Source organism: Rana temporaria, chromosome 12 (assembly GCF_905171775.1).
Source record: "Rana temporaria chromosome 12, aRanTem1.1, whole genome shotgun sequence".
NCBI classification, from domain to species: Eukaryota; Metazoa; Chordata; class Amphibia; order Anura; family Ranidae; genus Rana; species Rana temporaria.
The window spans coordinates 114,343,275-114,369,172 of record NC_053500.1 but is presented as its reverse complement, the minus strand read 5'-3'; the positions used below and the strand labels follow the sequence as shown (position 1 = coordinate 114,369,172).

Here is a 25,898-nt window from a genome sequence, read left to right as displayed (position 1 = left end):
AACATGTCACCACCCCCTGTAAAATTGATTGCCTGTGTACATATATAGAGCAGAAAGCTTGATGCAGAACAAACTGCCATCATGATGAGGACAACACAGATCTTCTTTATCTTGGGTCTCCTACTTCCACTCTGTGTAGTGGTCACCAGCTTTTCAATTAAGAAGCCTGGATATGGTAAGTTACAGAATGCAAACATTCCACCTTTAGTCAATTTAAGGGTCAGTCCACTCAAGTTTTTTTTTTATTATTATTATAGGTGAAAGCCTGGTGGGTTAAATTGCCAGTTGGCTTGTTAGATTTCTTAGGGATTCTAGTGGGGCTCCAGTGGCCTCCCTACCATAGTTTTCATTTCTGTTCCTGCACACCTTGGAGTTTTACTCTTCTCGGTAAAACAGGAATATTCTAGGGTGTTCCCACTCTTTTGGTTACTTTTGTATCATATATAAAAATTGTAAAATCTAGGAGACATTTATAAGAATATTTGTGTGAAGTTTTATCATTCATACGTATATATATACACTGTAGAGTTCTTACAAAATTATGGAATACCATATCTGTGTTGTGTATATAATTCTGACATTGAAATATTTACTTCTGTAATACCATTTCTGGACATCTTTGAGAGACCATTTGACTATATTGTTAATTCCTTAACGGATTAGTCTTCCTAAACATAAATGATAATTGAATTGTTGGTTTGTTATAGGTCTTGGGTAGTTTATTGGTGAACTGCTTCTGGGTTCTTGGTTTGGCACACCTGATGTGGTGATTTGGAGGCAGTCCACCCTTATATTTAGATCTTTAACATTTATATTATTTTATAAAGAATTTACCAGGTATAGCTAGAACATATAAAAGTGGATAGGAACACTCAAAACTCCAAGGTTGACAGGAGCAGAATAAGGAATTAAAGTAGAACTATAGGCAAAACCTTTTCTTTTTTTTTCCTTTTGTATAGAGCAAAGGAGGGATATAACCCGTCTGATTTTTTTTTTCACCATCTGTGTCTAATTGCAGAGATTTCCCTTCACTTCCTGTCCTATAACCAAACAGGAAGTGAGAGGAAATCCATACAAATGAAGGGAATTCATGGGAAACCCCAGTTCAGCATTTGGAAGATTTTCCTTTTATTACTTTTCTGGGGACAACCCAAAATCTGGGAATATCTTTTACTTTCAATGATAATGGTAAATATAAATAGGACAAATAGAGAGGGTGAATCTCCTTAATGGAGTCACAGACAGCGATAAATCCCTTCTAATCTCTCTCCAAAACAAAGAAAAAAAAGGTTTTGCCTATTTTAAGGAAGGGTGATTTCATTGGTGGACTGTTCAAAACATATGTCATTGGCTGACCCAGTCCACATGCTCCACTTTTGCATGGACTGGTCTCCTGCTGTTTTGGTGTTCAGATTTCTATCTTAAAGCGGGAGTTCACCCATTTATTTAATTTTTGCCCTTTTCCCCTTAGATTCCTGCTCGTTTGGTCTAGGGGAATCGGCTATTTGTTTTAAAATATGATCCGTACTTACCCGTTTTCGAGATGCATCTTCTTCCATCGCTTCCGGGTATGGGTCTTCGGGAGCGGGCAATCCTTCTTGATTGACAGTCTTCCGAGAGGCTTCCGACGGTCGAATCCATCGCGTCACTCGTAGCCGAAAGAAGCCGAACGTCGGTGCGGCTCTATACTGCGCCTGCGCACTGACGTTCGGCTTCTTTCGGAAAATCGTGACGCGATGGATGCGACCGTCGGAAGCCTCTCGGAAGACTGTCAATCAAGAAGGAACGCCCATTCCCGCAGCCCATACCCGGAAGCGACGGAGAGGATGCATCTCGTAAACGGTAAGTACGGATCATATTTTAAAACAACTAGCCGATTCCCCTAGACAAAACGAGCAGGAAGCTAAGGGGAAAATGTGCTCTCTAAGGGTGAACCTCCGCTTTAAACTACACATCGGTGTGTCAGGCAGTGTAAAGATTGGATTTAATCTATTTACAGACTTGGTACTCATGATGGATACATCTGCAAAATTCCTATTGTGTTAATTTTTTATTTGCCTGAATATTTTCGTTTTTACAGAAGGCTATGGGGTCAGACATGTAAGCGTACTCCTGAGGATGGGCTGTGTGTGTCTATAGACACTGTCGTCACTCCTTCCTCTAATGTATTAAGATAAAAAAAAACTTGTGAATTTAGAACCACTTTACGTGGTTGAAAAAGCCAATTTTTCAATGTACACCCCCTTTAAAGAGGTTCTGAATAGGCAAGTGACACGTTCTATTAGAAGTGCAATCCCCTAGTCGCTGATACTCACCTTTGCCAAGCTTACCCACTGTTTTGTTGCAGCCCTTGGGAGATATCCAGTACTTCTACTCATGTGACCTTCCTCCCAGAATACAGTGCTGGGACCTCAGCAGTCCCTTGCTAGCCCCTGAACACTGAAGGGAGGAAGAAGTTATGTATCCTTTGTGTAAGCTCCCATTCCAACTGACACAGAGCTTACAGGGGGTCTGAATAAAGTTGCAGGGAGCCCAGGGAAATTAAAATGAGTGGGTAGGGTTGGAGGTGGTTGCTCTTTCAAGAGAAGTTGTCACTGTGCTAGATAGGCAATCTGAGAGTCTCTAATAAAATGACAGAGCAGGGGGTGCAACATATAGAAACTACAGCAATACTAATAGGACATTACAATTTACACAACACAAGTTGTAGGTAACCAATTTTGTTTGTTCAAGTATAATAAGATCACTCTGCAATGTGTTTCGTTTTAGCTCAGAAACCAGGAACCTGTCCCCCTGAACGCTATTATATCAAAGCTAGTAATCCGGATATAATCCACAACTTCTGCCACAGCGATGACTATCAATGCAAAAATAACATGAAGTGTTGCTCAGACAACCTCCACATGATATGCAAGCCTCCTGCCCAAGGTAAGACAATGTTACCCAGGAATACTACAAGTACTACATGTAGTGATATTGTATAGTGGTTAAATAATTAATTAGTAGTTATTATAATGATGTAAGTAATGTTCCAGCAGCAACCCGATTCTTCCAGAGAGATGCACTTTATTGACTTCCAACACAGAACAAAGTCTTGCAACAGATGACAAAATCCAACAGAGTGAATGTAACTCAGTCATCACTACACTACATAATAAGCCTGGCCAAAATCCTGATAGCTTTACATTTTCATAGTCATGGTGGGTTGGCAGTGTGAGCTCCGCACCAGGGTCCCAGAAGACAGGGTAGAATAGGATGGAGATGACACAGAGTCAGCTGCCTGTAATGCAGGAAGCATGAGGTCACCATGAAAAAAAAGTTTTTATTTAAAATATCAGTGTGTGGTTGAAATTTAAATTCAGAATTACTGAGTTATTTTTATTATATTTTTAAGGCCCCGTACACACGAGGAGACATGTCCGATGAAAACGGTCCGCGGACCGTTTTCATCGGACATGTCTCCTGGGAGCTTTTGGTCTGATATGTGTACACACCATCAGACCAAAATCCCAGCGGACAGAGAACGCGGTGATGTAGAAGACACCGACGTTCTCAAACACGGAAGTGCAATGCTTCCACGCATGCGTCGAATCAATTTGACGCATGCGCGGGATTTCGGGACGCTGGTTACACGTCATAACCAGCGGACATGTCCGATTAGGTGTACTGACCATCGGACATGTCTGACGGACATGTTTCCAGCGGACATGTTTCTTAGCTTGCTAAGAAACTTTTGTCCGCTGGAAACCTGTCCGCTAGGCGGTACACGCGGTCAGACATGTCCGCGGAAACTGGTCCGCGGACCAGTTTCAGCAGACATGTTCGACCGTGTGTACGGGGCCTTACAGTATTTTCACCCTGTTTAGTAATATGCCAACAATGGGGCAGTTTAGTCAGCACTATTCTCAGTAAAAGATACCTTTTGCATGTATTTTATTTTGTCAAGAGCATTGCAGCCTGTATACCTAGCAGGGAGCATTCCCCCACTTCCTGACATAATGGGAAGTAATGGCAAATATCTCCATTAAATAGACCAATAAGGAAGCATTAGAAATTCTGACTGATTTTTATTGCCATATTTTCTGTCCTAGTCACAACCACACCCCCAAGGAGCGAAGTGATAGAAAATGTACCCAATAGGGATATGGACAGAATTAAAAACCTAACAGGATTTTTTTTTTACCTGGCAAACCTCCAGTAACACACTTCCTATCCTAGTGTAAGAACATACACTCATTGTACTGTATCTATGAAGGAATCTAAAACAGGAAGTATGTTAGGGCTACAGAAAACCTCCCCCTCTCATCTTCCTCATAACATAGAAGGTCTTCTGTAGTCCCAAGGTAGAGCTGGGAACAATGTTAAAGAGTATGTACACTCAAAATTTCATATTCCTGATATGTGCCTGCTGTACAATGTGCCTGTTAGAAAAAATATTGTGTTCTTTTTGTATTGCTTCCTTTGTGTAAAATCCCTGGAGTTCCTGCCAGTCCCTCTGCTTTCCTATTAAAAACTGACCACACTAGGCAGGAGAGCACACCATTGTCGGTTCTCTTCTCTAGCTATGCTTGGAACTCAGTCAAATCTGCTCCAATGTTTAAACTTGTCCTGACACCTCCCTTCATGCACAGCCATTCACTGCAAAGATCAGTGTGCTGTTGCTTCTCCTCCCCCAGCTCATATGCAGCTGAGAACAGAGGGAATAAAATCACTTTTCCCAGCATTCACTTTGTATAAGTGTGAACCCAGCCTTACATTGTATTATGTAAATCCAGCTGGAGAACTGAGTAGGGAGGGATAAAAGAGGAAGGTCTTAAACTCTCTGTAGCTCAAGAAACAATGCAGACGGCTTTTTTTTCACTGCAGGTTTTTTATCGGTGGTTGTCTAATGGCATCTCCAAAATGAACAGCTTGCAGCCTTTTTCCCTGTGGTTTTCAATTTTCTGTACAAATAATTAGTGTTGCTCACGAATATTCGTATTGCAAATATTCGGCTCGAATATGGCATATTCGAGTATTCGCGAATATCTCGAATTTCGCGGCCAATATTTGCTATTCCGAATATAAAAAAAAAAATTGCGAAATTTCGCTAATGCGAATTTATTGCGAACATTTTGCGAATTTTTTTTTTTTTTTGATTGGCTCTGATGCAAAAGAAGGGCGGAGAAAGTATTCTCGAACATTCGGAAATCGAATATTTGGAATATTTTATCCAAAAAAAAATGTTGTGAAATATTTTGACAACTGTGGTAGGAGAACTCTGATTGGCTCTGATGCAAAAGAAGGGCGGAGAAAGTATTCGCGAATATTCGGAAATCGAATATTGGTGATATTTTATCGAAATTTCGCTAATGCGAAATTGATTGCGAGATTTTGACAACTCTGATTGGCTCTGATGCAAAAAAAGGGTGGAGAAAGTATTCGCGAATATTCGATTTCCGAATATTCGCAAATACTTTCTCCACCCTTCTTTTGCATCAGAGCCAATCAGAGTTCTCCTACCACAGTTGTTAAAATATTTCACAACATTTTTTTTTTTGGATAAAATATTCCGAATATTCGATTTCTGAATATTCGAGAATACTTTCTCCGCCCTTCTTTTGCATCAGAGCCAATCAGAAAAAAAAAAAAAATTCGCAAAATGTTCGCAATAAATTCGCATTAGCGAAATTTCGCAAATTTTTTTTTTTTTTTTAAATATCACCAATATTCGATTTTAGCGAATATTTCACAAATATTCGGCTATATATTCGTGATATATCGCAAAATCGAATATGGCGTATTCCGCTCAACACTACAAATAATAACAACATACCACAGTTCGTTTTAGCTGTGATTACAATGCTGGATCACATAAAGGGTGTCACCATCATCTAAATATATCCCAGCTAACTAAAGCTCTGCCCATATACTATTTCTAGTAACTTACGTAATTTTATATGTTTCTATATCTGGCCTCATTTATCAGAAAGGAGAAGCTAGTACAGTAAGTGCTGGACTTTCTCATTAGATGCAGTCTGCCTTAAACATTCTTATTTGTAAAAAGATATCAAGTAAATGATGGAAAATATATAAATGGTTCTATATTTTTTAATTATATATTTATTACTTTTAATTTTATAAATGTGTAAATGTAAAAAAAAACACATATTTGTATTTCCTTTTCAAAGTTGCTGTATGTTAAAATGTATCCTAATACCTTCACAGCAAAGCCAGGCCAATGCCCTACATTTGATTCTTCTTTAACTTCCGCCACAAAATGTAACGACAACTGCACATCTGACAGCGAGTGCCCTGGAAGTTACAAGTGCTGCACAAAGTTTTGCGGAAAGACTTGTGTCCCTACTCTAAGTGACATGGGCAAGCCTGCGATTGCAACAAGTAAGTTAAACCACAGTATGATAAAAATTGGTTTTAATGTCAGCTGTAGGGCCACTAAGTAGATTGCATTTCAGAAATGTGCTTTGAAATATACATATGATTGGCAAAGCACATGTCAGTTCACTATTTATTCTAAATGGCACGTGACGCAACACACGCTATAGTATAGCATGTGTTGCGTCACGTGCCATTCTGAATAAATCTGAATGGCAGAATAAATCAGGGGTCCTCAAACTACGGCCCGTGGGCCGCATCTGGCCCGCCAGTGTCATTTACCCGGCCCGCGGACTGCCCTTTTAACATTGCAGCCATCCCCCTCCCCTCTGCTACCTTTATCACACAAGACGAGAAACATGACAGGTCCGGACAAAGGGCGGGACCTTTTGAGTTAAGAAGCGGGTGATTGGTTACTAGGCAGCGGGATGGTCCCAGCAATAAATCACTTGCCTTTCACTTGCAAAGTCCTGGCCTTTGTCCGGACCTGCCCTGCTTCAAATCTTGTGTGATTAAGGTAGCAGCAGGGAGGGGGGGTGCTGTGATATTATAGAAGGAGCGGCAGTGTAATATTGATGGGGGGGTCTGTTATTGGGAAGTCTGTTATGAGGGGTTTTATTATATGGGGAGTCCTTTATGTTATGGAAGGAGTCTGTGATGGGGGGGGTCTGTGATGGAGGGGGGTCTGTTATGGGGGGAATCTTTTGGGGGGGTCTGTTAGGGGGGGCTCTGTGATGGTGGTATCTGTTATGGGGGGCTTTGTGATGGAGAGGAGTTTGTGTTGGGGGGCTTTGAGATGGGGAGATTTGTGATGGGGGGTCTGTGATGGGGGATCTTTTATGGGGGGCTTTGTGTTGGATGACCTGATATTGGGGCTTTTTGATGTGGGGGAATCTGTGATGGGGGGGATCTGTGATGGGAAGGGGATCTGTGATGAGGGGAGTCTGTGAAATATTAAAGGTTATGTTGATTAAAATTGTTTTTTATTTTAAATATTAAATGTTTTTTTCCTGTTTTTTTGCACTACAAATAAGATGTGTGTATAGGAAATTAATAATTATTCATTTTTTTTAAACTATAGTCCGGCCCCCCAACAGTCTGAGGGACTGTGAACTGGCCCCCTGTTTAAAAAGTTTGAGGACCCTTGCGCTATACAATAGCTGCCATTACATGGCCCACAACATTAACCACTTACCCCCCGGACCATATTGCTGCCCAAAGACCAGAGTACTTTTTGCGATTCGGGACTGCGTCGCTTTAACAGACAATTGCGCGGTCGTGCGACGTGGCTCCCAAACAAAATTGGCGTCTTTTTTTCCCCACAAATAGAGCTTTATTTTGGTGGTATTTGATCACCTCTGCGGTTTTTATTTTTTGCGCTATGAACAAAAATAGAGCGAAAATTTTGAAAAAAATGAATATTTTTTACTTTTTGCCATAATAAATATCCCCCAAAAATATATAAAAAAATATTTTTTTTCCTCAGTTTAGGCCGATACGTATTCTTCTACCTATTTTTCGTTAAAAAAAATCGCAATAAGCGTTTATTGATTGGTTTGCGCAAAAGTTATAGCGTTTACAAAATAGGGGGTATTTTTATGTCATTTTTATTAATATATTTTTTTTACTAGTAATGGCGGCGATCAGCGATTTTTTTTCGGTACTGCGACGTTATGGCGGACACTTCGGACACTTTTGACACATTTTTGGGACCATTGGCATTTTTATAGCGATCAGTGCTATAAAAATGCATTGGAATACTATAAAAATGCCACTGGCAGTGAAGGGGTTAACACTAGGGGGTGGGGAAGATGTTAAGTATGTCCCTGGGTGTGTTCTAACTGTGGGGGGGGGGATGGCCTCACTAGGGGAAACACTGATCCTCTGTTCATACATTGTATGAACAGAAGATCAGCGTTTCCCCCGCTGACAGGACCGGGAGCTGTGTGTTTACACTTACAGCTCCCGGTCCCCGCTCTGTAACGAGCGATCGCGTGTGCCCGGCGGCGATCGCGCCCGCCGGGCACACGCACAGGAGTCAGGGGGCCAGCGCGCGCGCCCCTAGTGGCGGCTCAAAGAGCCGACGTAGAATGACGTGGTCTCGCCCAGGAGAGCCGACCTGCCGCCGTAGAATGACGGCGGCTGGTCGGCTAGTGGTTAAGAGTCCAGGGATGATCATCTCTCTCTAACTGCGGGCCATAGATGGTACGGATCTCGGCCCTTTCAGCACGGACCAGCTGAGATTCGATCAATGTATGAGTAGGCTGATTGTACCCGAGTCGATCCATCGATCGACTTGGGTACAACCAGCATGTCAGATTTCTAGCAATGATCCCTGTGTTCTCTCGACACAGCAAGGGTGGCTCCCCTAATCCCCCCAAACAAAAGCTCCATGGGAGGGATCCCCCCCCTCCAAACCGTGGTTGCAGGAAAGAAAATCGCATCATCTATGGCGTGCCACTTACTGGCTGTGTGATTGCTTACAAACACTGGCAGACAGATCAGCCTGTCATTGCTTTGGAAAAATTTTCCGGACCCATCAATTTATGAATTGACTTACTTAGGGCAAATAGGCTGTTCACTTTGCAGGGAAGTTGCACATTGCAAGGTGCAAAAATTACCCAAATCATAGAAAGGAAACAAATAAATAAAACTGCATTTTTGCTTGCACATGATTTGATTATGGAATTGCGGAAAGTTCACCTCATTCAGAAAGCACTTAAGGAAAATTCCCTTGCAAAGTGCAACATCCCTTAAAAAGTGAACAGTCTATTTGCCTTTAATGCAGGGATATCCAAACTAAGGCCCTCCAGCTGTTGCGGAACTACACGTCCCAATGGGGAATTGTAAAACTTTGACATTTAAAGGGGTTGTAAAGGTACAATTTTTTTTTCCTAAATAGCTTCCTTTACCTTAGTGCAGTCCTCCTTCACTTACCTCATCCTTCCATTTTGCTTTCAAATGTCCTTATTTCTTCTGAGAAATCCTCACTTCCTGTTCTTCTGTCTGTAACTCCACACAGTAATGGGAGGCTTTCCCCCTGGTGTGAAGTGTCGTGCTAGCCAACTCCCTTGGACTACAGGAGAGTCAGGACGCTCTCTACGTTGCAGATAGAGAAAGGAGCTGTGTGTTAGTGGGCGTCCTGACTCCACACCAGGGAGAAAGCCTCGCATTACTGTGTGGAGTTACAGACAGAAGAACAGGAATTGAGGATTTCTCAGAAGAAATAAGGACATTTAAAAGCAAAATGGAAGGATGAGGTAAGTGAAGGAGGACTGCACTAAGGTAAAGGAAGCTATTTAGGAAAAAAAAATTGTACCTTTACAAACACTTTAACCACTTAAGGACCGCCTAACGCCGATATACATTGGCAGAATTGCACGGCTGGGCACAGGCACGTACAGTGGGTCACTCGTGCCAGCATGCTCGCGACCTGCTCGCAACCCGGTCCAAAGCTCCGTGACCGTGCCTGCGGGACCCGATGGCCGCCGGTGTCCAGCGATCAGGTCACAGGAGCTGAAGAACGGGGAGAGGTGAGTGTAAACACACCTTCCCCATTCTTCTCTGTGGCAGTGTCACTGATCGTTTGTTCCCTGTTATAGGGAACGATGATCAGTGACGTCACACGTCCAGCTACGGCCCCCTACAGTAAGAATCACTCCCTTAGGGCACACTTAACCCCTTAGCACCCCCTAGTGGTTAACCCCTTCACTGCCATTGTCATTTTCATAGTAATCAGTGCATTTTTATAGCACTTTTCGCTGTAAAAATTACAATGGTCCCAAAAAAGTGTCCGATGTGTCTGCCATAATGTCGCAGTCACGAAAAAAATCGCTGATCACCGCCATTACTAGTAAAAAACAATTATTAATAAAAATGCCATAAAACTATCCCCTATTTTGTAAACGCTATAACTTTTGCGCAAACCAATCAATAAACGCTTATTGCATATTTTTTTTTTACCAAAAATAAGTAGAAGAATACGTATCGGCCTAAACTGAGGAATTTTTTGGGGATATTTATTATAGCAAAAAGTAAAAAATATTGAATTATTTTCAAAATTGTCGCTCTATTTTTGTTTATAGCGCAAAAAATAAAAACAGCAGATAGAAAGCTCTATTTGTGGGGTAAAAAAGACGCCAATTTTGTTTGGGAGCCACGTCGCACGACCGCACAATTGTCAGTTAAAGCAACACAGTGCCGAATCGCAAAAAGGGGCCAGGTCCTTAACCTGCATATTGGTCCGGGTCTTAAGTGGTTAAAGACATGACTAGGCGTGATGGGAATTGTTGTTCCTGAACAACTGAAGTGTCATAGTTTGGAGACCCCTGCATTCATGAATAAACTCCTAGTCCTCTCAATTCAGCTATGTTTTATCTAAGTTTGATATGTTTGCCCTTTTATTTTGTTCTTTTAACTGTTCTATTATTATAATTGTTTCCTAGGCCAAGGATTCTGCCCACAAGAGGCCCTTTACAAATGTGCACAGAATGAAAGGAAATACTGCGATGAATCTTCCTGCCTGGATGGTTATAAATGCTGCCCTTTAATCTGCCGTGTAGAATGTCGGCAACCTGTTAAAGGTAAAAACTCTAATAAAACTACTGCAGATAAGTAAAATCGATGCTCATTTACAATGGAGTTTGGGAAATTGCAGTCCACTCTCCACTACAAACTGCTAAGTTTCTTCATTCCCTGATAATACAAAACCAAACAAAGAAAACACTAAAATAGATATACCTCACTCAAAATAAAAGAATATATATAACAAAAATAATAAATCTTGGTCTTCATACTTAAAGCGGATGTGCCACGGGAAACTAATATTAAAAGCCAGCAGCTACAAATACTGCAGCTGCTGACTTTTAATATTAGGACACTTACCTGTCCTGGAGTCCAGCGCCGATCGCAGCAGAGGACGAGCGATCGCTCGTCTCTCTGCTGCTCCCCCCGCCATCCACGCTGAGGGAACCAGGAAGTGAAGCGCTGCGGCTTCACTGCCCGGTTCCCTGAAAGGTGTCAAATGTGACACCGGAGGGGGAGAGGGTTCCGATCAGCGGGACTCCACTTTAGGGTGGAGAACCGCTTTAACCACTTTAGCCCCGAGCCTGTTTTTCAGATTCGGTGTTTACGAGACTAAAACATTTTTTTTGCTATAAAATTACTTAAAACCCCCAAACATTATATATTTTTTTTTTCTAACACCCTAGAGCAGGGATCCTCAAACTACGGCCCTCCAGCTGTTGTAGAACTACACATCCCATGAGGCATTGTAACACACTGACATTCACAGACATGACTAGGCATGATGGGAATTGTAGTTCCTGAACAACTGGAGGGCCGTAGTTTGAAGACCCATGCCCTAGAGAATAAAATGGCAGTCATTGCAATACTTTTTGTCACACCGTATTTGCGCAGCTGTCTTGCAAGCACACTTTTTTGGGAAAAAAATCACTTTTTTAAATTAAAAAATAAGACAACAATAAATTTGGCCCAATTTTTTTACATATTGTGAAAGATAATGTTACGCTGAGTAAAATGATACCCAACATGTCACGCTTACAAATTGCGCACGCTCGTGGCATGGCGTCAAACTTTTACCCTTAAAAATCTCAATAGGCGACGTTTAAAAAATTCTACAGGTTGCATTTTTTGAGTTACAGAGTAGGCCTAGGGCTAGAATTATTGCTCTCGCTCTAACGATCGCGGCGATACCTCACTTGTGTGGTTTGAACACCGTTTTCATATGCGGGCGCTACTCGCGTATGCGTTCGCTTCTGCGTGCGAGCTCGTCGGGACGGGGCGCTCGTCGGGACAGACATCTCCCCCCACTGTAATATCCACAGACATCTCCCCCCACTGTAATATCCACAGACATCTCCCCCCACTGTAAGCAACAGACATCTCCCCCCACTGTAATATCCACAGACATCTCCCCCACTGTAATATCCACAGACATCTCCCCCACTGTAATATCCACAGACATCTCCCCACTGTAATATCCACAGATATCTCCCCCACTGTAATATCCACAGACATCTCCCCCCACTGTAATATCCACAGACATCTCCCCCACTGTAATATCCACAGACATCTCCCCCACTGTAATATCCACAGACATCTCCCCACTGTAATATCCACAGATATCTCCCCCACTGTAATATCCACAGACATCTCCCCCCACTGTAAGAAACAGACATCTCCCCACTGTAATCCACAGACATCTCCCCCCCACTGTAATATCCACAGACATCTCCCCCACTGTAATATCCACAGACATCTCCCCCACTGTAATATCCACAGACATCTCCCCCCCACTGTAATATCCACAGACATCTCCCCACTGTAATATCCACAGACATCTCCCCACTGTAATATCCACAGACATCTCCCCACTGTAATATCCACAGGCATCTCCCCACTGTAATATCCATAGACATCCCCCCACTGTAATATGGTCCACATCTCCCCCACTGTATAGGAAGATTAGTGCTTGCTTAGTCTTACCACGAGCAGTAGAGGCCGGGTGATGACGTCAGTGCGCCGCTCTAGGCTCACCTAGGCCGCTGCCGGGTGGACCAAGATGGCTCCCGCTCCAGAAGATAGACCGAAGCCGTGGCCTTACCTATGGCCGAGGCAGCAGCGGAGCTCCGCGGATCACGTGGTGTGCCGATCCGCATATGGTGACCCGTTCGGATCACGGATCATTTACGATCCGTTGCACCACTAGTACCAATCAAAAGAATTTTGATCGATCAAAAAAATTAACGATTAATCGAGGAATTAATCTTTCATTTCCACAGCCCTAATAAAAAGTGAATAACATTCACTGGGTTTCATACACCTTTCATCTTTTTGCTATTAAAACTGTCTGGCAGAATGTTTAATATTTTGTTGTGTTTCTTTTGTGTTTCAGAAAGGAACGGTGCGTGTCCTGCAAATGCTGCCTGTCCTGCAGGTGAAAACAAGAGTTGCTTATCAGATAATGACTGCAAGACTTTCCACAAGTGTTGCTCTACAAGTTGTGGTCAGAGATGCCTACATGCAGTTAATGGTAAACACATAACTCTCTAGTTTTTGTTACCCCAAAACTTCATATTTCTGATATGTGTCTGTAAACATGTATGTTAAATATCTGGTGATCCTGCCAGTCTCCTTTGCTTTCCTATTTCAAAACTGACCATACTAGACATGAGAGCACATCTATCTCAGTGTGGTCAGTTTTCTGGAAGTGCTGGGAGCACAGCCTGTCTGTCCTTCAATGACTGAAGTCACTGCAGGGGAAAACTTTTTTTAGCCTAGAGTTGAGTCTCCTAGTGGTTGAAAGCAATGCTCAAAGTAAGGCATTGCTTGTAATGCCTTGTACACACGATCGTTTTTGCCGTCGGAATAAACTAGGATGGGTTTTTCTGACGGAATTCTGCTCAGGCTGTCTTGCATACACACGGTCACACCAAATTCCAACCGTCAAAAACGCGGTGACGTACCACACTGCCACAAGCCTAGAAAACGTAAGTTCAATGCTTCCGAGCATGCATTAAATTGTTTCCGAGCATACGTGTTTTTTTCTCCCTCGGAGTTCCATACAGACAAATGGAATTTCCAATAGAAAATTTCTCTTTCTAAGTCCGTCGGAATTTCCAAAGGAAAAAGTCCGATGGGGCATACACACGGTCGGATTATCCGATGAAAATATTCCGCCTGACTTTTTCCATAGGAAATTACGACCGTGTGTACGCGGCATTAGGGTCATACTGGGTAATAAGAGGTGCACCAGTCACAGCTGAGACCTCCAAGATATGCCACCTACATCCTCCAATGTGCCTTGGTAACACAACAAAGCAGAGTTGCCGATTTGTCTCCCACGGCAGAGTTGCCGATGACCGGCAGCAGAGTGTAGAGATACTTCCTACTGATCCTCTGTTCTTGGTCATGGGAATGGATTTGTGATGTCACATGACCAAGCAAAATAGGGACACTTGGGAAGGCGTTCCTGCTAATGTTATTAGCCACTTTCCTGCATAGCTCTGCTTTGGAGTATGTTCATGTTACAAACTGGCGAGCTCTGCTTTATAGTGAGTGGTACCAAGGAGTAGCAAAAGTGGACATATAATGGGGGTGGCAACATATGAGAACACGATCCAAATTTACAGGCCCCCCCTCAAAGCATAGCTTCATCACTGAGAACATATAAACAGCATCAGTATATAAAAAATGCATAGGTGTGAACCAGGCCTTAGGCCCCATACACACGATAGAATCTATCCGCAGATAAATCCCATCGAATGGGTTTCAGCGGATAGATTCTATGGTGTGTACACTCCGGCGGATATTTATCCGTGGATATTTCCGAATTCCAGCAGATAAATATTTGTCGACATGCACAGAATATCTATCTGCTGGAATCGGATCCCACGGATGGATCCGCTCGTCTGTACAGACTCACCGGATCCATCCGTCCAAAGGGATTCCCCGCACGCGTCGTAATGATTTGACGCATGCGTGGAATTCCTTATATGACAGCGTCGTGCCCGTCGCCGCGTCATAATCGCGGCGACGCCGCGACACGTCATCGCCAGAGGATTTCGGCGCGGATTTCAATGCGATGGTGTGTACACGCCATCGCATAGAAATATGCTGAAATCCTCGAGAGGATTTATCCGCGGATACGGTCCAGCGGATAAATCCTCTCGTGTATGGGGCCTTATTGTTAACGCTTATTCAGTTTTGCAGAACATGGTTTCCTACGGGTCATGTTCACATCTGTGCATTTTATGGAAAGGGCCAGGGACCTTTTCTGGTGTTTGGTTCCATAGACTTCAATGGATCATAAAAGTGTATTGAAAAACGCAATATGCACTTGGAATATGCAACCTGCACAGGTGTGAACCGGGCCTTAACCCCCTTGGCGGTAAACCCGAGCGTGACTCGGGGTTGGTTTTTCATGTTAAGATCGGTATCCCCGAGTCACGCTCGGGGTGGACGTGCAGAATGTGCAGCGGCGCAGCTTACCTTCTCGCTGGATCCACAGGCAAGTTACTTACCTTGTCCCTGGATCCAGCGATGCCACCCCGCTGTGTGAGCGAGCGGGACCTCCTCGCTCGATTCACAGTGTCCCCGTGTGCCGCCGATCTCCGTTCCCTGCGACGTTACGACGCACGGGAGCGGAGAACGGCGCCAAATTCAAAAAAGTAAACAAACATATTACATACAGTATACTGTAATCTTATAGATTACAGTACTGTATGTAAAAAATACACACCCCCCTTGTCCCTAGTGGTTTGCCCAGTGCCCTACATGTACTTTTATATAATAAAAACTGTTCTTTCTGCCTGAAAACTGTAGATTGTCCAAAAGTGTCGCTTTATGTCAAAAATGGTTTTAGATCAGCTAGAAAACAGCGATAATAAATTATAATCACTTGCAGAATTGTGCGATAGCGATTTGTGGGGAAATTCGTCATAAAAATAAATAAATAATGACAGCGACAATTCTGCAACTGAGCAAATTTCAGTGATTTTGAGTTGATTACATTATTGAATAATTTTTATTATAATTATATTATTATTTGTTATAATTATGTATAATTATTTATTATATTATAATTTATAATTTTGTTTTAACAAAAAAAAATCATACCCGGGATGCCTACTAGATTCTTGTTTGGTCAGATTTAAGTGAGTTATTTCTAAAAATTACAGGCCTACAGTATAAAACTCCAAATTTCCTTGCAAAATAATTGTACCGCTTTTGGTACGTAATTCCAGACAGAATCATACCGCCAGGGAGGTTAATAACTGATGTTAATAGAAGCTGCTCCAATGTACAAATATCTATAGGGATCGGTGTCCTTGTGCTATATAACAGAAACAAACCCAGAGAAAACCAACAGTATGGACTCACACGATTCACTATTCTAAAGACTGATCTACAGAATAAACCAAACCATGAACTGCATAACTAAAAAGTCAAAATGAACAACAATTCTGTCCCTCATGATTTGTTATTTTATGTAGATAGGTTTTTGAATATAGTGGGTGGTGTGAGTCCGAACTGTTGGTTATTTTCTTTGGTTTTGTATGACTATAAATTATGACTTCTGTTAACTTGTTTCTGGTCTCTTTTCTTGCAGGCACCTTCAACGTATTTGACCCTACAAATACCCACTTGTTTGATCTTGCGGGATGAAGAGGATGAAGAGCATAAACAAAGTGTACCGGGCACATGTTCTTATTTTTCTACTAGCATGCTGTAGCCAATGTATTTATGGGTTGTATGCATATGTGTACTTGGTGATTGAGCCAGGCCTATAGATCAGTCGTTATATGTAGATAGATGTGCGATTTTCATTTTCCCTTGCTTGAAGTGTATACAGAGGCAAAACTTGTGTTCTTTATAGATTGGGTAGTGTAAAGCCTCGTACACACGGTCGGACATCAAACAAACTTTCCCTTGGATTTTTGTCTGAAGGGAGTTGTCCGGTCACACCCATAGCATACACACGCTCTGACTTTTTCGGCAACAAACACGAGTGTAGTGACGTTTCAACGTACTGACGAGAGTTTAACCACTTCCAAACCTTAGGTGTTTTTCAGATTTGGTGTTTGCAAGACTAAAACAGTTTTTTCTGCTAGAAAATTACTTAAAACCCCCAAACATTATATATTTTTTTTTCTAACACCCTAGAGAATACAATAGTGGTCATTGCAATACTTTTTCTCACACCGTATTCGCGCAGCGGTCTTACAAGCGCACTTTTTTTGGAAAAAATTCACTTTTTTGAATTAAAAAATAAGACAACAATAAATTTGGTCCAATTTTTATATATTGTGAAAGATAATGTTACGCCGAGTAAAATGATACCCAACATGTCACGCTTAAAAATTGCGCCCGCTCGTGGCATGGCGTCAAACTTTTACCCTTAAAAATCTCGATAGGCGATGTTTAAAAAATTCTAGAGGTTGCATTTTTTGAGCTACAGAGTACAGGCTAGAATTATTGCTCTCGCTCTAACGATCGCGGCGATACCTCACTTGTGTGATTTGAACACCGTTTTCATATGCGGGCGCTACTCGCGTATGCGTTCGCTTCTGCGCGCGAGCTCGTCGGGACGGGGCGCTTTAAAAAATTTTTTTGGGGGTTTTCTTATTTATTTTTATTTATTTTATTACTTTTTACACTGAAAAAAAAAAAATTGATCACTTTTATTCCTATTACAAGGAATGTAAACATCCCTTGTAATAGAAAAAAGCATGACAGGTCCTCTTAAATATGAGATCTGGGGTCAAAAAGACCTCAGATCTCATATTTAGGCTTAAATGCAAAAAAAAATAAAAAAATTTGGAAATGTCATTTTTTCAAATGACAAAAAAAGAGGCTGGGCGGGACTGACGTTTTGACATCACTTCCGCCCAGCCGAGCTATGGGGACGGGCGAAGGAGATTTTTCCTTCAGTCTCGTCCCCGCTCAGCTGCCGAACGGTCCCGATCGCCTCCGCCGCTACCGACGGCTCCGGTAAGCGGCGGAGGGCGCGGGAGAGCGGCGGGAGGGGGGGCCCTCTCCCGCCACCGATAACGGCGATCTCGCGGCGAATCCGCCGCGGAGACCGCCGTTATCGTTTACCAGACCGCGCACACTAAAGATTGATACCTCGGTTGTGGCAGCAACTGCTGCCGTTACCGAGATATCAATCTTTAAAAAATGGACGTACATCGTCGTGCGCAGGTCTGGAAGTGGTTAAAAGAGGAAGTTCAATTCTCCGGCGTCGCCCTTTGGACTCCTTCTGCTAATCGAGAGTTAGTAGAGGTTTCGTCTGTGTGCATTCGCGATTTTCAGTTTCCTTCAATTTTGTTTGTTTCTGAACGTCCGTACGTCAAGCAGACTTTGCGCAATGGGGTTGTGCTAACTTGACCCACAAAAAAATATAGAAATATGTTTGATTCATCTAACCAAAATACACTAATCCAAAGTAAAGACATTTGTTTTTGCTCTGTCAGTATCACCAGCAAAGCAGCTTTTAGTATTATCACATTATAAAGAAGAAGAGAATGCACTGCTTTTCTTGATTTCAGAACTTGCCGCGTCTTGTGCTCTTTCAAATACGAACGCTAGTTTTACCAGACAGAACGCTTCCAGCTGGTCTTTGCTTCTGAGCATGCGCGTTTTGTACTTTGTACAAAAGTCTGATTGCTTACTGTACACACGGTCAGACTAGGCACCATCGGACTGTTGTTGACGTAGTTTGTCCGTTTGCAGACCGAACTTTTTGTCCGATGAAACACGAAAAAGTTTGTCCGATGGAGCGTACACACGGTCGGACTAATTTGAAAACGTGCTCATTTTGAAGTTTGTTGGCAAAAAGTCTGACCGTGTGTACGGTCTCTGTCCCATTTGGCAAATCCCCATTCACTTGCTGTCCTGTAAACCTAATAGGAAGTGAGAGGATATCTATACAAAGTGAGTGGAATTCTCTGACAGTTTTCATCAGAACAATTATCCCCAATGGAAGATTTCCCCTCATCCCTTGTTCTGGTGACAAGACATGCTGGTAGGTTAATCGGCTTGTGTTTAAATTGGCCTTAGTACTGTATGTGTATGAACATGAGTTGGGGACCTCAGATTGTATGCTCCTTGAGGGCAGGGACTGAAGTTTATATATATATAAAGCTGTGTAAAATGTCAGAACTATATAGGTACCTTTAAAAAAATTAAATAAGCAACCAAATAATAAAACATATTTAAAAACAAAACACGTTTTGTCTGTGTTTAATGCAGCATTGTACTGATTTGTGATGAGTGACTAACGACGAGTTAAAGCCCCAAATAAATAAAGATGAAAATGAATAATCTATTAAAACCAACTTTTGCTGCAATATTAATTTAATCCAGAGATGTCCCCTGCAGTACTCTTTTTTTCTTCCACAAGACATCTTCGGGTTTGATGGCCAGCATCGTTCAACTGACTTCCTTTGAGCCCAGGTTATTCGAAAATCCTCCTAAACCTGTGACTGGATAGTGAAAGGAACAGCAGCACAATGATGAGCTCATCTCTCTGTCACTCTGTTACCTTCCTATCAGCATGGTTCTTATCAACACATAGACACATTGGCCCGGATTCACGTAGAATAGCGTATCTTTGTGCGGGCGTAACGTATCCTATTTATGTTACGCCTCCGCAACTTTTACAGGCAAGTGCCGTATTCTCAAACGAAAGTTGCAGTAGCGTAGCGTAAATAGGCCGGCGTAAGCCCGCCTAATTAAAATTGTGAAGAGGTGGGCGTGTGTTATGTAAAATAACCATGACCCGACGTGATTGACGTTTTTAACGAACGGCGCATGCGCCGTCCGTGGAAATATCCCAGTGTGCATTGCACCAAATTACACCGCAAAGACGTATTGGTTTCGACGTGAACGTAAATTACGTCCAGCCCCATTCACGGACGACTTAAGCAAACAACGTAAAATTTTCAAATTTCGTCACGGGAACGACGTCCATACGCAACATGTACGCCTCATATAGCAGGGGTAACTTTACGCCGGGAAAAGCCGAACGTAAATGGCGTATCTGTACTGCGTCGGCCGGGCGTACGTTCGTGAATTCGCGTATCTAGCTGATTTACATATTTCTAGGTGTAAATCAGCGTACACGCCCCTAGCGGCCAGCGTAAATATGCAGTTAAGATCCGACGGCGTAAGAGACTTAGGCCGGTTGGATCTAATACAAATCTATGCGTAACTGATTCTAAGAATCAGGCGCATAGATACGACGGCTCAGACTCAGAGATACGACGGCGTATCTGGAGATACGCCGTCGTATCTCCTTTGAGAATCTGGGCCATTGGCTCCTTGTGCTGCTTCCTCCTCTCACACTACAGCTCTGCTATACATGGACTGCAAGAGGCTGATAGCAGGTCAAATTCATGTATTTACACTGCTTGCATTTAAAATACATTGATGATGTATTGTTGCTTACAGAGATGCATTAGTATGTGCGTGCAAATATATATATTCAAAAACAGAAGACCAATTTCCTTCTTTTTTTTCCCCCCTTTCTCTTTTTATTGGACATGGATTGGCAAACACTCATCCCACTCTTCTTTTTCCCCTTCTTTTTTACATTTGGCATGTTTGCTATATAAGAATTATAGATCTATTTTTACTACCGTGTTTCCCCGAAAATAAGACCTACTCTGATATTCGGGGAGGGCTGCAATATAAGCCCTACCCCTAAAATAAGCCCTTGTTTAACCACTTCAGCCCTGGAAGAATTTACCCCCTTCCTTACCAGAGCACTTTTTGTGATTCGGCACTGCGTCACTTTAACTGACAATTGCGCGGCCGCACGACGTGGCTCCCAAACAAAATTGACGTCCTTTTTTCCCCACAAATAGAGCTTTCTTTTGGTGGTATTTGATCACCTCTGCGGTTTTTTGTTTTTTGCGCTATAAACAAAAATAGAGCGACAATTTTAAAAAAAAAACAATATTTTTTACTTTTTGCTATAATAAATATCCCCCAAAAATATATAACATTTTTTTCTTAGTTTAGGCCGATACGTATTCTTCTACATATTTTTATTTAAAAAATCGCAATAAGCGTATATTGATTGGTTTGCGCAAAAGTTATAGCATCTACAAAATAGGGGATAGATTTATTGCATTTTTATTTTTTTTACTAGTAATGGCGGCGATCTTTTTATTGTGACCGTGACATTGCGACGGACAAATTGGACACTTTTGACACATTTTTGGGACCATTCACATTTATACAGCAAGCAGTGCTATAAAAATGCACTGATTACTGTATAAATGTGACTGGCAGGGAAGAGGTTAACACTAGGGGGCGCTGAAGTGGTTATTATGTTTCCTAGTGTGTGTAATTCTAACTGTAGGGGGAGGGGACACAAAAGGGGAGGAGACCGATGTGTGTTCCTCTGTACAATTGCTGACTTTGCGGCCGGCTGGCACACGCACCGGGACCCGTGTGCGATGCTGCGTGCCCTAGATGGCCGGGAAGCCCAGGACGTCATATGACGCCCACCCAGGATCTGAGAGCCCATCTGTGGACGTCATTTGAAGCTGGGCGGGAGGGAAATGGTTAAATTGGTTGTAAACTGCTAGAATCCTCACTTTTATGGCACTACACAATGCAAACCGTGTGTGTCTCTGTAATCGAATCTGTAGTCAAACACCCACGAACAATGCTGAGCAGTGCTCAGCTGATCTCCTCCTCTTCTTCTGCCTGTCAGCAGGGGATCTCAGCCCACCTCCCTCTGCAATGCTTGGATCACGGTGGGCTATGGAAGCCCTGAGCGGCACTCAGCTGATCTCTGGCCTGTCAGTGGGGGATCTCGGCCCCCCTACCTCTGCAATGCTTGGATCACGGTGGGCTATGGAAGCCCCGAGCGGCACTCGGCTGATCTCCGGCCTGTCAGTGGGGGATCTCGGCCCCCCTACCTCTGCAATTCTTGGATCGCAGCGGGCTATGGAAGCCCCGAGCGGCACTCAGCTGATCTCCTGCCTGTCAGTGGGGGATCTCGGCCTCCCTACCTCTGCAATGATCGGATCATGGAAGAGAGCTTAAGCGGGCTATGGAAGTGCGGAGCGGCGCTATAAGTAGGTATCTGACACAATATTTTACAGAAACACACAGCTTTCCCACCATATACTGTACTACTTTAATAGAGAGGACTCTAGCAGCCCACAATTACTTTTACCTCACTTTACACTGGTGATTCCTGCCAGGCAGGGAGGGAAAGGGGGAGAGAAGAGAGCAGATTGCATGGCATGCCCTACCCCGAAAATAAGCACAACTGTGTTTTTGGTGGCCAAAATTAATATAAGACCCGGGCTTATTTTCAGGGAAATAAATATAAATTTAAAAATATAAAATTTCTTAATGGTTTTTAATATGATCATATTACAGACCCAGGTGGCATTTTTATTGTAGTTCATTTGTATGGTATAGACTTTTAGCAACCATTTTATAATAATCCATATGGTACAGACCTTAAAAGGTCACTAAAGGAAAAATTATTTTTTGCTGAAATGACTGTTTACAGGGTATAGAGACATAATAGTTAACTGATTCCTTTTAAAAAATGATTAAAAATAGATAAAAACCAATCATATAATGTACCTGCAGTTTAGTTTCGTTTTTGCTGTTGTTTCCTGGTTCTCTGATGTACAGAGACAAAGAACCAATAGAGGGCAGCGATGCTTTGTCTAAAACCCCTCAGCACCAATCCAGTTTCGTTTTACACACAGTAATCACACCTCCTTGATTAGTCACCACAGTGAGAAATCTCCCAGTACTGTGGTGATCAGGAAACAGACAACCAGGAAGTGTCCAGAACAGAGAGGAATTACAGCCACATCAAAGCAAAAATGAACAATGAGGACATGAAACCAGGACTGCAGTAAGGTAAAAGAAGCTATTTAGCTAAAAAAAAAAATCCTTTGGTGACCCTTTAAGCAGCCATATTAGTGTGGTCTCAACTAATTATCCTGTATGGACCTCCCCCAGCTTTGGTATATATATACACATGTGCACCCATGAGCATATGGCTTGAAAAAGGAGCAGTTACACCTCAAAACATGTAACCATGCTCCCCACACTGTGGCCCACCCAGGTGTGACATCACAGTCTACACACTCCAGGGTTTCTTCAGGATCTCCAGTTTAGTTTCTGGTGTGCTACACAGCTCCTAACAGTGGCATCTACTCCCTGGCTTCTGAAGACACACCAAGCAAGGCCCAACAACAAACCACAGTAGATGCATGATCGTTATGCATCTTGTAAGTTGCCACTTGTGACTTTTTAATTAAGTATTTTCTTATATACTGCACATAGTTGGTGCCCTCTTCTGTTTCCTTTACAATTAACACTTGTAGATGTTTCCTATAACCAGGGCCGATCCTCCCTATAGGCTCACTATGCAAGCCGCTTAGGGCCCCGCAAAGCTGCGAAGGGCCCCCCAAATTACTAGAGGCCCCGCCTGGTGAGAAGTAATTTTCGCCCCCCTCACCCCGCTTCTAAATTCGCTGGCTGAGTCATTTCCGACAGCAGAACACCCCCTCCCCCCGCTTCTCAACTTTCTTTAATGTGACATGTCACTGTCGTCAGCGCCCCCCGCTTGTCATTTAATGTGCCATGTCATTTTGCTTAGGGCCCCAGGGAGGTCAGGATCGGCACTGCCTATAACATAAGGTGACCAGATTTTTTAAATGAAATCCGGGGACATATTTTTAGTTTACTAGTAGTGGCAGCAATCAGCGACTCTCTGCCCGTCGCCGCCGCAGCCTGCCTCACAGCCTGTCAAGTCTTGGGCCCCTTTCACACAGGACGGATCAGTAATGATCCGCCCCGTGAACCTCTGCTTGCTCAGCGGGGATCGCTCCGTTGATCCCCGCTGAGCCGGCGGATGACAGGGCGGTCCCCGCACACTGTGCAGGGACCGCCCTGTCTTTTCTCCGCTCTCCCCTATGGGAGGATCGGATGAACACGGACCGTCTGTCCGTGTTCACCCGATCCGATCCGCCAGACGGATGGAAAAGTAGGTTTTTCCTCCGTCACACTTTTGGCGGGTCGGATGTCAGCGGGCATGTCACTGCTGACATCCGCGGCTCCATAGAGGAGCACGGAGCGCCCGTTCAGGTCCGCCTAAAAAACTGGCAGGCGGACCTGAATGGGCCGGCCGTGTGAAAAAGCCCTTACTCTCTGGGCCCCGGCTACTACTGGGTGGGGAGCGGAGGAAGATCACTCCGCCTGGGAAGGCAAGGAGATAAACAGGCAGGCGGCTGGCCGGGACTTGAGCCAAGGCAGAAGAACAGAGAGCGGAGCTTAATGGGCATGCACCCGAAACTGAAGGAATATTCCCTTCGCTCCGACCAGCACATGATCATCAGAAAGGGGGATAATGTAAAAAAATTAAAAAAAATACACCCCCTAAGCTAGTAGGAGCTTTTTATTCTGCACTGTCTTTGAAATTGCCCGAGCCCCTGTTCAAATCCAATCCGGGGACAAAACCGGGGACAGACTTGGTCCAGGGACAGTGTCCCCAATCCGGGCACTGTCCCCAGAAATTGGGGATGTCTGGTCACTCTACTATAACATAAAAATAAAAGTTTTTGAGTTCAATCCCACTTCAAGCCCACATACCAAACTAAATTAAGAACTGTTAGTAACCAAATTTTATGTAAAGTTAATTACTAAAGATATGCTGGTAGGTAAATTGGATCTTGTCCAAATTGGCCCAGTATATATATGTATATCTGTGTGTATGACTGTGTGTCCCAAGCGTGTCGAGATCCTACGGGGTAAAATGACCGCACCAGCCAAGCAGACACTGGCTGGAAAAAGCGCCTAGAGGCGATTCAGTTCGCATGTGTAGCGCTATACAATTCATTCACTAAAATCTAATGTAAGCTTTAACATCTTAACCCTTTTATGCCTAAAGGCTCATACACACAGTCAGACATCCAACAAAATTTCCCTTGGATTTTTTTCCTAATTAATTTGTCCGGCCACACCCATAGCATACACACAGTCAAACTTTTCTAAAACTTTCCTAACATCACGTGTGTTTTTTTGCTATTTTCTGCTCTTTACCGCCACCCTTTGGTTAACTTCTGCTATTGTTTGTTGCTTTTAACATTGGTTCTGAGCATGCGTCATTGCACTTTGTCCAAAAGTTGGTTGGATTGCTGTACACACAGTCAGACAAGGCACCATCGGACTTTTGTTGCCGAAAAGTTGGTCCGTTTGCAGACCCAACTTTTTGTTGGATGAAACCCGAAAAAGTTGGTCCGATGGAGTGTACACACGGTCAGACAAATTAGAAAACTTGCAGATTTTGAAGTTGGTTGGCAAAAAGTGTGACCGTGTGTATGGGGCTTTAGCCTATTTCTGACATTTGTTGCTTACAAGTAAAAATCCATATTTTTTGCAAGAAAATTACTTAGAACCCCCAAACATATATTAGCCGCGACACTAGAGAATAAAATAGCGATCGTTCCAATATTTTATGTCACACTGTATTTGTGCAGCTGTCTTTCAAACTAAATTTTTGGGGAAAAAATACAGTTTTTGTATAATGTGAAAGCTGATGTTACGTTGAGTAGATACATACCTAACATTTCATGCTTTGAAACTGCACACACTCGTGGAATGGCGACAATCTACGGTACCTAAAAATCTCCATAGGTGGCGCTTAAAAAAAATGTAACGGTTACCAGGTTAGAGTTGTGGGAGTTCACCACTCCAGGGTAATTACCTCTCCTAAGGTCAGCTGTCTCCACAGTCAAGCAGGGTGCTGGCTCTGTTTGCAACAGAGATAATAGAAAAAGAAATAGCTGGATAGCCGCACTCCAAATATTCACCTTTATTGAAAAATTTAAATCAAGGCATCAAAGGTAGGTACAGATATATATATATATATATACAACTAGATGATTAAACAAATAGACAAAACATGTATGCCATTAGTGGTATAACGGAAAGCACTTGTGAACACCTAAAATCCA

At 43.0% G+C, this 25,898-nt stretch overlaps 1 protein-coding gene across 1 annotated transcript; it reads left to right on the top strand.

Annotated features, from left to right (window-relative positions):
- Positions 1 to 59: 59 nt before the first annotated feature.
- On the top strand, positions 60 to 16,858 carry LOC120918600 (whey acidic protein-like). The gene is made up of 6 exons (XM_040330272.1): positions 60 to 175; positions 2,770 to 2,928; positions 6,208 to 6,381; positions 10,821 to 10,958; positions 13,292 to 13,429; positions 16,508 to 16,858. The coding sequence occupies exons 1-6, from the start codon at positions 82 to 84 to the stop codon at positions 16,561 to 16,563; spliced, it is 759 nt and encodes a 252-aa protein (XP_040186206.1). The 5' UTR covers positions 60 to 81; the 3' UTR covers positions 16,564 to 16,858.
- The last annotated feature ends 9,040 nt before the right edge of the window (positions 16,859 to 25,898 follow it).

Excerpts from the sequence above, each read along its gene's own strand:
- LOC120918600 (XM_040330272.1), top strand. The coding sequence starts at position 82 with ATGATGAGGACAACACAGATCTTCTTTATCTTGGGTCTCCTACTTCCA. Across the intron at positions 2,929-6,207 it reads ATGCAAGCCTCCTGCCCAAG|CAAAGCCAGGCCAATGCCCT; the intron begins GTAAGACAATGT and ends ATACCTTCACAG. Across the intron at positions 6,382-10,820 it reads CAAGCCTGCGATTGCAACAA|GCCAAGGATTCTGCCCACAA; the intron begins GTAAGTTAAACC and ends ATTGTTTCCTAG.